This window comes from Strigops habroptila, chromosome 8 (genome assembly GCF_004027225.2).
Source record: "Strigops habroptila isolate Jane chromosome 8, bStrHab1.2.pri, whole genome shotgun sequence".
Classification (NCBI taxonomy): domain Eukaryota; kingdom Metazoa; phylum Chordata; class Aves; order Psittaciformes; family Psittacidae; genus Strigops; species Strigops habroptila.
The window spans coordinates 50331010-50343741 of record NC_044284.2 but is presented as its reverse complement, the minus strand read 5'-3'; the positions used below and the strand labels follow the sequence as shown (position 1 = coordinate 50343741).

The following is a 12732-nucleotide window of genomic DNA, read 5'->3' as shown; positions in this document are numbered from 1 at the left end:
ACACTGGCTAACAAATACAATTAAAATGTACTTTGGCATTATACTGATTTAGGATGCCTGTCTACCACTGTGAAATTTTAACATATATTTATGTTTTTATTTCTGCCTAGAGGTAAACAAAACACGGGTTAACATGAGAGAAATCTTAATCTGATACAGAGCCAACAACAATGCCCACACTGAAACACATTGATTATTTATTTGGATGGAGCATCATAATACCACAAATACTATTCACTGGTTTTACTCATGTTATTTTTTATTTCTTGTGTTTTCTTTCTTTTTTCTTAAAGTAAAAATTATTTGTTCTTAAAAACTTAACATGGGCCTTACATGTCCCAATCGCCACAGGTCCCTCAGAAATGACATATGCTGTACTAATTCACCAGGACACCAGTGCAGAGTATACTTAGCTGACTGTAGCTCCTAGAAGCTTGAAAGGGCATGTACACCATTCAAAACCAGAGCATGATGTCTGACTTCTTGACAAGACAGTTAAACAATGGACATTTTATTCTATTTCTCTACATCAAGGTTGTCTGCAATTCTGTTGGGTCTGTTCTGCTGCCTTGAGCAGACTACAGCTCTCTACTACCAGTGAATCTGTTACAGCAAATAGGTAAAAGTACATAAAAACCAAGCTTTTGCCTTTCCACAGTGCAATATTCTATTGCAGTGTAACACACACAGCAGCCAAATGAACCCTCTGTGGTTATTACCCACCTAATGTACTAAAAATATTACTATGACATTTCATCTGGTCAGCCATCTTAAAGGTTAATTCTGTTTCCTATTTGAGATTTTCCTCTAGGTGAGCCAATCCGTGCACTTTCTATTTACTGATTCCAAACAACTCTCAAACTGTTTCATTGCTCACTCTCACTGTTAAGAACATATTGACTGGCTGCCTGCTCTGCTGTTTAATTCATTTATGCTGAGAGTCAGGCATGAAGACAGAATTTTAAATGTGACATTTGCAGGCTCTTGGGTCATTTGAAGCTCTGACAACACCAGGGAGTTCCTGACATACAAACTGGTCCTGATTTCCAATCTTCCATGTTCTGAACACATCAGAGATTCTTCCCAGCAGTGCAGATTTCAGCCAGAAGTTTTTTAATCCCTTGTGTTTACATCTCGCAGAAAAGACTTGTACACTTTAAAGTTTTAAAATAAAGCTTATGTTTCCTTTAAGGTAAAACCAGCACTGCCTGCAGTGTGCAACTCAAGTGCTTAAAAACACTTGATTGACAAAGGTATCCAGAAAGCTCTACAATAATAATTAATACTTATAGGATATTGTCAGCAACTTTGACATTTGGTGGACTTTTATTTGTTCCTGATAATCTTTAAGCATTCAAAACCAGCTCAGTCTGAAACTACAGCTTTATCGAACATTGTCTATCTGGCTCATTGTTACCTTGACCAACACCAAGTCCCAGTTTTCAAGTTGGAAGTTTTCTTTATCTCAAGGCAGTGAGAATGAACTGTACCATTTTGTCTCCCCTGATGAACTTTCATTATCTTCCCCAACTTACAGAGTACACCTGATTACCTGAAGAATACCACACTGTCAAGGTACCATTAAGAAAATGGTAATCTGACCTATGCAGTCCTGACTTTGGAAAGCTATAGTTACCTGTCCCTAACTGGGACTCATATCTACAAAGCTAAAAAATAATTTTTTTTTTTTTTTTTTTTTTTTTAAGAAAATTCCAAGTGACTGCAATAGAGTAGGTCTTTTTGCTTCTTTTAAAGCATCATTAGGAAGGGAGATGCTAAGTCTCAACACTCTTGTTCTAAAGTGTATCACAAATTTTATGTATGTTATTTGGCCACGAGTGTTTCCAGAAAATAGGCAGAGCTCATTGTGGCTAATAGCAAAGAATGAGAAGACTTGTGAATGCAGGCTGGGCTTCTAACCCACCAGCAAGATGGATTGATAATCACCCCTTGAACTTTGAGAAAAAGGCAAGAATGGAGCATAGAACCTTCTGCACAGAAAAGATTTCTTCCTCCTCCTTGCCATAAATTGAGACAAAAAGAAAAAAAAAAAAAAAAAACAAAAAAAAAAACAAAAAAAAAAAAAAAACAAAAAAAAAAACCAAAAAAAAAAAAAAAAAAAAAAAAAACAAAAAAAACCACCAAAACCAAAAGACATGCTATAATAAAAACTGTAGCCTTCTATTCAATCCCAGCTCAGATGTCCACATCACCGCTCATTTTTTTACCTGATTATCCTTAAGGTCCCTTCCAACGCTAACCATTCTATGATTTTAAATAAAGACAGAGTTAGAAGGCACAATCTAGGCAAAATCTCAATCTCTGGGGGTTTTTTTTGTGCAAAACAAAAACAAACCAACCAACCAACCAACCCTGTGGAAAGCAGAAAGTAGGATGACACTGCTACAGTCAGAAATAGTGCCAATTCAGAACTGCATTAGGAGGAGAGATTGTTTTCCCTACTCAAGTCGTCATGACAGTTATTCCACAATAATGACTCTATACTTTGGCTGCTTTTTCAGGAATGGGAATATGATTGAGTTTAAGATGAAAATTCAAAGAAATTAATGGATTTTTTTTTCTATCAGTAGATAGACAGCAATTTTAACAGCAACCTCTGAAGTGTTAACTATGTTATACAGCAAACATCTTTTCACTGCCATGTTCAGAATAAGACTTTTATAATCTAACAGTTGTCAACTGAGAAAGAGTATATTGTTTTTACATACTTACAGCATGAGGACATTGATTCTGTGTGACCTAGAAAAGCAGCTTAAGTATTACAATGCTGTTTATTCTCAAAAAAAATATTGAAAATAGAAAGACATACCTGGTGTATTATTCGAGCTACAGGAAGCTGTTCAGCATATTTTCGTGGTTCTCTTGCCAGCTCATCCTTTGGCAGCCTGGGCAGAAATAGAAGTTAAAATGGAAGTTAGTTCACTATTTACCAAATTAAATTACTGAAATTTCAGAGTTTCAGGTACGTTACTTTTAAAAATGTAGTATCTGGGATAATATTTTGCTTAAGATGAAGAAAAAGTGTATTTTAAGACCTTAATTTCTTACAAAGTTGAGTGAAAGACAAGATTTTTAGTAAACAGAAATTAGTGTAACTGTGGAGTTTTCCCTGACTGAAGCACATGAACCACAAATTTACCAGCAGAAACCTAAGAAAACCTATCCATTTAGTTTTAGGTGAACAAAGTGCTGGTGAAAGCTGGATTGAAATCCCCATGCGTTTACAGAGCAGATTCAGCACTGTTAACAACACAAGCTGCTTCACTCAATCGTGTCACCATAATTCAAATATGACCATCTCAAAAGGCAAGAGGGATTCTTCACCATCTCCCATTTTTGTTGCAAGCGCACATCAGCGTTCAGCTGATAGAAGTAATAGAAGTTCAACACCACAAACATTTGTGCCTTTGCCAGCACAGTAAGTAGTGTCTGCTACTGGTTTCAAAAAAGCCAAAAAACCAACATGAACAAGAAGAGTAGAATACTTCACAAAGAAGCAGCATCATATCCCTTTAAACTCCGAATAAACTGTAGTTGCAACTAAAAATTCAGAATCCATAAGCAGTCTCTTAAAAGAATATTTAAATGATAGTAAATTAATATGAAAGCATGTTTTAAACCCTTCAAGAATACTGCTTTCATCTACTGAAACTGCACAGCACGTGCTACGTTTCTGAAGTATCATTCGAGGTTTTCATCAGCCATTCCTCAATGTTTCGGAAGAGTTCTGAATATAGGAATTTGAGTAATATGACAAGAAATGAAGGGGAGAAAAAAGAATCCTACAAGAAAACAAGGCCTTTCTCTAAAGTTGAAGAATTACTTTCAGGCAAAAACTGTAGCCAAGACATTATTTCCCAGGTTCAAATTACTACCTTATACCCATTCTAGTCTAAAAATGATACACATTTGCTGGGTTAATCTACCTGCAGACCAGTTGCCAGGTAAGAGACAGAAACTACAGGTTTAGCCTCTGCATTGAGAGTCAACAGGCTGTGGTAAAAGAAAGGACAAGAAATGGACATCTCTTCCCTTTTCCATTTGTGAATTTCTGTCATGGTTTGCAATGCTGTTAAGCTCCAAATAAAAGCCTAAATACCCAGAAATTTGCAATTAACAGAGTATGAAAGTCTTACTGTGTAAGAAATTTAAAAGTGGAGAAAGAAAGAAAGAAATACGGCAATAATTCAAAGATCATAGTGATAGCCCGTCTAGAACCATTTAATGTGCTTAAGAAAAATTAAGAAAGCAAGCTCTGAATTACTCAAGCTGGTTTAGTGAAAGAGGGGTTTTGGACTATTATGGCAATGATGAATTTGTACTTGCAACATGAAATACACTTCTGATACTGTCCAACACAACTGTCAGAACTTACAGTGAGCTCAGCAACTCCACTGCAGTGTGCAGAAAGAACCTTTCCACTCGTTTCCTTTCTACTTTCTACCATTTGTGGAGTGCTGACTGGCAAACATACCACAGCCAGTGTGAATTTGAGATTACTTCTGTTCTACTGGGAGCCCAACAGCTGACACACCTTGATTTATGGATACCAGCTACATAAACCCATTTCTTAGCCATAGTTGTACATATGAAACCTCTGTACACAGAACAACATATTCATCAATTATCCTGAACACTTACATCTACAGTCTTCATAGACTGTAAAGACTGGAAAATCTGCAAATTTGGAAAGACTGCAAATCTGGAAAAAAGAAACCAGTATCTCAAATCCCAAAATTAAATACTTGAAGCTGCGAGTAACAGCTAAAATTACTGTAAACTGAGTGTTAGCAGGGGGAAAAAAAAAAAAAAAAAAAGGCTTGTCTGTTCTATCAAGGACTTTGTACATTTGGCAATGTCTTCTGTCTAGACAGAGTCAGCATTCCCTTGCATATTCAAACACCCTCCTTGCCACTTGCAGAAAAAAAAGACCTTTCTTCAAATGTCAAAGGATTAAAAAAGATAGAGAAAATTATCCAGATAATTTTGAGCCTTAGGAAGCTTTACTAGAAAAATAAAGAGGGGAGAATAACATAAACATGTATTTTAAAGTAATTAGATTTAAATTGAAATTAGGCTGGTAAGAGCCTTTCAACATCAATAAAGACTTTCTTATTTCTTTCTAATTTACTTTCTGAAAAAAACAAATCAAGTGAACTACACTATATTTTATATATACATTGTAAGATATAGATTACACAGGTGCACATTATAATATATATACATGCACATATCTACATATATATACCCCCACAATAACATACATACACACATGCACACAGGTAGTACGGAAGAAAAGTTCACAACTGTTCTCTCAAAATCTTTGCTTAAATGCCATGAACTTCTTGTATATGTACTCAGTGATGCACTAGCTGTCAAGTCTACAAAACAGAGTTTTGATTCTTCTCTCCTGCAGCTAAGCCTCCTCAAGTGGATGAGCATGTATCTCAGCCTTTTATATGAAACTGCATAAATTAAAGCATGGGAGCTCAAAGCTTTTGACAAAAAAAAGGCTGTACAAAATGTTCCCTGATTATATTCTCCACCTGGAGCAAGTCATTAACTTGAGCTAGCAGGTTTGATAAAGCAGTGTATCAATAATCTTTCTAATTTTCCTATCAAGTGATGATACCTGTGACACAAATTGAACAGAGGTACCTTCCAGTCCTCAGTTTTCAAGAACTTACTATAGTCAGTCTGGAAAATGTTCTGAAGTGTTTCAAAATGTCCAGCATGCTAAGTTCTATTTGTGTAACCATGTCAGTAAGCCATAGCACTTTCAGTACCCATTTTAGCAGATACAAGCAGTATAAGCTCCTCTGAAGAGAATTATTACTATGAGGCCCTACAGATCCCGTTTTCTTTCTCAGAGCAAGCACTGGTTTACTGGTCTAAACATTTGTGTAACAGACATAAGGCAACTTCCTCTACACGTCTTTGCTTCTTTTATCTTACCAACAAAACCTGTTGGACAGTCATTCCTTTTTATAAAGGTGAAAACTGGATGATGAAACAAGAAATTGCTATCCTGTAACAAAGGATGAAACACTGCATACAAAAGGAAGCAGCATCCATCCTGAAAGCTCTAAAACCAGGAGTAAAGTCAAGATTTGTCTGTCCTGAGGAAAGGCCAGAAACAGCTACCGGAGCCTAAAATCCCTTGCAAGTGGGCACAGAGGTTCTACTTTGAATAGTCTTTAAGAACAGAGATAGCTTTGCTGCCAGTAAGGTCAAGCAACATGACATAGCTCACAACTACATGGCTGAATTCTCTCCCCCAAAATGAGGGCTGCATCCAAAACTGGGTACTGACGGCATGTGTTATTCCCTGAACCTCGCATAAACATTGTCCAGGAAAGCGCTAGTTGGCATGAGCCAAAATAGTATCAGGGACCATGATAACAATTAAACATCATATATGCCTGCAAGTCAGTCTGTCTGTCTAATTTACAAGCACAGAAGCAGCCTCATATTCTGCCTACACTGGTTAGCTTGGTCAGTTTTGCAAGAAGATCAAAGAAAAGCCACAGTCAGGGCAGTTAGTACCCAGAAGAAAGAAACTTGCCGCAAAACCGCTATTTCATTTTACATTAGCTCTAAGACTAGTAGCCCACTAACACTGGGCCTCCTAGACTGGCAGGATTACCTGCAAAAGGCACTCCTCTTCTAAAAAGCATAAGGGACAGGAAGGCCATGACAAGAGAGGAGAAAAACATCAACCCAGAAGAGGATGCTCTACTTCCTCCTCTCTTGCACGGTGGAGGAAGAGAACAGGTCAGGAGAAAGACCATCTCCTTTAACAATCATCCTGACCTTGCCTCTTCCTTTCATACAGGGATGCAAGTAAATTGGTTACTACTCTTCTCCCAGAGATAATCTCCAGATGCCTGGGGTATATTCTGTTTAGCTCAAAACCAGGTATGTAAGGAAAAAAAGCCCACAAATACAATACAAACAAAAAAACTCAGCTGATGGAATTTCTGTTCAAATCACGTGAGCAATTTGAGGTTGTAATTTCACAAAATTAGTTGGCCTGTTTAGTTCTTTGATATTTGACACTTGAAGTTTTATAAAATTAAGGGCTAATTTGTTGTAATATGCATTTCTTTGTATGTTTAATTCCTTTCAAAACAATTCTAGTACAAAAACAAAAGTCATTTTTCATGAATTAATTTTCCAGTAAGACATGGTTCTTTCTGTCTCAATTGAGCATGACAGCAGAGTGCTGCCAACAGTGCCAAAGCAAGCTAACACAGCAGAGTATCAGCATATACAGCATCACGCCTGACAGCTGGTAATGCAAAGCATAAGGAGATCTTGATTTTCAGGGAGAAGACTAGAAAGAAATATAAAATCAGAAGAGAAGTGGGAAGCACTAAGAGATAGCAGAAAAGGAGAATCTTGAAAAATTCAATTTAAAAGTTATTTTTATACCGCCACTGTGACTGCTCTTAGATGAAGGAAAGTAAGCATGAAACAAACTGTGGAAAGTGAATCTAAATCCAGTAAAATGTGTCAAGATATTTAGTGAAAAATCTTATTTGTTATTTATATTTGCATGCTCGCTTTTACGGGAAGAATCCTGAGCGCATCAACGTGTGCTAAAGAAAAATAAATCCCTAGCATCAAGAGGTGGCACATTTTGCCACAAGTGCTAACGCAGCCTACGGTCTGCTACACAGAATAGCTGCAGTGGCTTTAGGGCAAAGATATATTTTACCTCAGTATTACAAAAATACAGGGAAAAAAGAGCAACGTGATCACTAACTGGTTTGCTCAAGGCAGAAATGGGCTGTTAAGACACTTTGAGAGAGAAAGGTCTAGATAACAGGACAAGCCATAAAACCTGGCAAATATAAACATTTACTAATATATGAGGCGACGGGACTAAGGCCAGTGTTTCTTCCTTCCTATACAATCTCTACATTTGATGGTTTGGACAGTCACACATTCTTTCATGCATATGACCCATACACAGGTAACACTGCACCTCTTTGAAGCTATTGTTCCTTGATGATAAGTCCTAATACATAATCACCTCTCTTGGAAACTACATGAAATCAAAGTCAAGAGTATGAACAAAGAAGCGGATATGAGAGACAAAAATGCATTATGGAAAAAGGTGTTTGATTACCTTCTTTATTTGCTGTAGATGTACACAACTCACACTGCTCCTAAAGCATAGCCTGGTTTGTTTGACACATAACCTCTCAACAGTATAAACGAAAATACTGAAATGGATTGTCCCACTTCTAGAAGTGGCTTGAAAGCAGAAGTACTGCAATGAATTGGACAGTCAGTATGTGACCAAAGCATGTGACCATGCCTAAATCAGACACCCCAGACAAAAAGATTTAAATTATTAACCAACATCTGTATATAGTGCTGATAGCTTTATTGACTATAAATACACGAACACACTTACATCTGGCAATAAAAACAAAACAAAATACCAGAGCTTTATACACCACATCACAAAAATTTATTAGGTTTCCTATTAAAGAGAGGCTGAAATGAGCTATGTCGGGTTTGAGTGAATAGTTTTAAAAATTGGCCATTGAAAAATTTATCTACCATATCCATACTACAGAAGATTAAGAATTAGACCTTGGATTAATGCCAGGTACTTCATCTATCTGCTAAATCCTGACTTTACACATGTACACATGTTAAAGAATAGGGTATGTTTAAACAACAGAAGCATTAATGTATATGGAAAATGCCAGTGCTTGAAAATGAGATCATGGTTAACTTTGCTCTTCCCCAGAAAGTGTGCTAATCAATCATTTTTTATTATCTTTTTAAGGGAATGCAAGATTTGCTTATAAGCTTGTTTACCACATGGATACTCACAAAGAGGAGACACAAACACTCAAGAGCATAATCATTCCAGGGAACTTCCTCACAACATCTACTTCATGGCATCACTTTCTTCAGTTAAATGGTCAAACCAAGTCTTTTGGCTACTTAAGAAAGCATTTGTGTACACTTTGTTACTGCAACCTTTGCTCGGGTGACTGTGGGTGTTCCGCTCTAAAAACCTGATATACCTAACAATGCAACCAACTTTATTTATTACCATAGTACTGAGCTTTGGTAACCCGGACAGCTGGCAGCTTACCTTGGGAGACCTTGGAGGACACTAACAGAATGCTAATGTGCATCTTTTGCAGTTCACTGCTGTGGAGTCTGAAAGTCATGACTTTGAACGGGTAACAGATTATTCAAAGACGAGGAGAAGAGGAGCTATGTCTACAGTACAAACAAGCAGGCATTTCACATGTACGGCCAAGCACACCAAGATTCTCTGGTCCGCCAATGCTGTGACCTCCACTTCATGATGCTTACAGAACCTAATGCAGCAAGTGGTACACTATGAAAGATAGCTTGAAAAGAAGACTGCACAAAATTTAACAACATAATATGGAGATAAAGTAAAATATATAAATTGAAGGCAAAAATTACAAACTAAATCAACGTCAGACGCAATCAGATCTATGATTATCTGAAAAAGCAAGTTACTGACTTACACTGAAAAGAAAAAATATTTTACTTCTGTCTGCTGGCCTTTACAGAGAGATATTCCTGCAGAATAAAGCAGCAAAGTATTTTGTGATTTAGAAAATACTTTCCGTAATCTGTTCTTTTCAAATAAATGTGAAAGATTTTGACCCAAACTAGTTGTACAGACTTATTCCTGGAGTTTAAAAAAAAAAAAATACCTTCACTCTCTTAATGCACAGTGATTTCTGTTGGACCCGATCATAAACAGGCCTGCTGGTGTTCCCAGAGTCTGCCAGACACATTAAGTTATAATCTGTTGGTCATAAACTGGATAAAACTAGAGGGTAACAAGTGTTTCCTCTGCCTTTCTGTGATCCACACACAATTTCTTATCTAAAGAATTTTGTGTGATTAACCTTTGTCAAGCCACATATTTTTAACCATCCCAAGATCCTAAAAAGAGGTGATAGAAGTCTATACCGTGTTTTAACACAGGTTGACCAATATTGTGTCTTTGCTCTTCTCTAGCAATGACTTTTGTCAAAATATGTGTAGTTGCTGAAGGGACTCTGTTCTTCCTTCTATTTTTATACTTAGACAAGACACAGGAAAGGAATTAAAAAGAACATTAGCTTAAGTAAGCAGAACTGACTTTGCTGCTACTGGAAAACACATGACCTGTAGGGCTTCATTTTGTTATCTCAAATATTCCACATTTGAGGTAAATTAGAAAACCTCTTTTGAATTAAACTTCAACATGATGCTGCTGCTGAAGCACAAAATGCTAATCAAAAAAATGGAGATAAAAAGACCAGCTAAGTCTCTCCTCTATCATTGAAAATCCTACGTCCATAGGTAAAAGTAGGTACTCATTGCTTAATGTTAATTTATTCCCAGCCAGGGTTTGGGGCAAAAAAAAAAAAAAAAGAACAAGTGTCTCCATCAAAATTCCCAAACTCGGGGCATGTTCAGCATGGGACAAGGCCAGCAACCATCAGGGAAGCCTCTACTGATGGTCCAAACCAGCCAGAAAAGAACATTGCCACCTACATCGAACCAGCAAACGTTCAATCTAGTTTGAACTGGTTATGTGCTCTATCTAGTAACTGTGGCTGCAAATTTCCTCCTTGAACCTTGTTCTTCCTAATTGCATGGGAAATGTTTAAAAGAGTGGTTAAAAAACCCACAGATTATTATTGCTTTATGACTAGTAGTTTGGAAACCCATGATTGAATTTCACAGAAAGACCAAACCCTCCCCTGCCACCACATCACACATGCAGTTTAAATACTACTACTAGTACCTGTTAGAATTATATTTTTAGATGGATAAAGCAAGCTTGTTCATTTTTCATAACTGAAAGTTTATCAGTAGTGCCCAATCTTTATGTAGACCAATTCAACACCACCTGCCAGCGCACAGAAAGCCAGAAAAATCAGCAGGAAGATGTTTTTAAAACAAAGAATTAACATGGAAATGTGCCAGGATAGCAATTCCATTATTCAGTGGCCACACAGAGTCTTTACAGCAAAGTTCATAGTTTGTTGAATACCACCGTTCCTTCCTGTATATGTTCAAATTAAACAATACTTGCATTTGTTTATATTGTTATGCTTTTCAACAAGCACCTTCTAAATACCCTGTAATACACACATTTTAAGTCCCAATATTTCGACGCCTACTGGATATATTTCTATTTTTTCAGTTCATGAGTCACATAATGTACCATCCAGCTATAATTTCTCATGAGACTGTATAGTTCAGTATAAGAATCTGTCAAAGTAGCAGTGGCAATGCCTGTTCTCTACCCAACACTGTCTTCAGACCTTCTACCTTACCTCCCCATTTCAAGCTTCCTACTTCACTTTTTTGCCCCTTACTCCAGTTAATCAATATAGCTAACTACACAGAAATAAAGACGTGTTGTTTTCTAAGGGGCTTTCAGAGATCATTCGGTTCAACCTCCCAACACTAGATCAGGTCAGCAATGGCTTTGTCTAGCTGAGTCTTCAAAACTTCCACAATCTCTCTGCGCAACATGCTTTAGTGCTACTTTACCCTCTTTGCAAAACCACTTCTCTTAATGTACAGCCCAGACCTCCCAAGCCACAACCTACAGCCAATGCCCTTGTCACCAAAAGACGAGTTTACCGTAACCATCTCCATTACAAACAGTTGCAGTCTACATTTCCTCTCTTCTCAAGGCGAAGCAAGCCCAGATCTCTCAACCACCTCTCACAGGATGTGTGCCTAGGCTCTGACCATCTTAGCAACCCCCCTCTACTGTCTCGTCATCTTTCTTGAAAGGGAAGGCCAAAAGCCAGACACTATTTCAGGTGTGGCTTCACCAGCAACAAATAGAAATAATAACAATATTGCTCAATCTGCTAATCATATTCTTCCTCATGTAGCTCAGGAGGCAGCTTGTCTTACTGATGATGACAGCACTCTGCTGGTTCATATTCAACTTGATGTCCACCACTGCCTCCAGATCCTTTACAGCAAGGCTGCTAATCAGCCTGTCAGCTTTCAGCCCCTACTGAAATGAAGTATCAAGAAAACACACTAACTGAACTTCTTTCCACAAGTGTATAAAAGAGCATATATTGGTACCAATAATAGACGCAGCTTTTCTGGAAAGAAACATGCTATACCCTCAGCACTCAGAAAATTAATCATAAAAATTGCAGTTCTGGGCTTTTGCGAAATGGTTTACTGTGCACTCAAGGCTCCCCTGAACACTAGATGTTGCATTTTATCTTTTTCGATACAACATGATTAGTAACACATTTCCATAAATGTGACAACTAAGATACACCAAGAACTGCAAAACACTATACCACAAAACTTAACCAACTGCTTTCCCTTCTTTCACCAATACTGTTCCTCTCTGTAGCCAACCCTAACAGCCCTAAGCTGAGCGACCGCAGTAGACAGAACGAGTAGCATTCCAGTCAGCTACCAGTAAATGCTTTAGATCTCCTGTCAGTGCATGTATCTAGGTAACATTATATTGCTAAGCGCGTTCGGAGGACATTTCTTCACAGAAAGCTGCACAGAATGTATGCAGCTCTTGAGTTTATCAGTCTTATTATCCTCTGGACCATGATTTTCTGTTATTTATAGATGACTTGTGCACTTTTTTGTCTGTATTCTGGGTTTTTTTTTGTTCTTGTTAATGGCAGATGAAACCTCAAGTTCAAATAC

At 37.4% G+C, this 12732-nt stretch overlaps 1 protein-coding gene across 3 annotated transcripts in view; it reads right to left on the bottom strand.

Annotated features, from left to right (window-relative positions):
• Positions 1-12732, bottom strand: part of PIGK (phosphatidylinositol glycan anchor biosynthesis class K) — a 92448-nt gene that overhangs the window by 42731 nt on the left and 36985 nt on the right. For all 3 annotated transcript variants that reach the window (XM_030494057.1, XM_030494058.1, XM_030494059.1), the window contains exon 10: positions 2831-2906. In XM_030494057.1, the coding sequence (XP_030349917.1) occupies positions 2831-2906 (76 nt within the window). The remainder of the gene's footprint in view (positions 1-2830; positions 2907-12732) is intronic.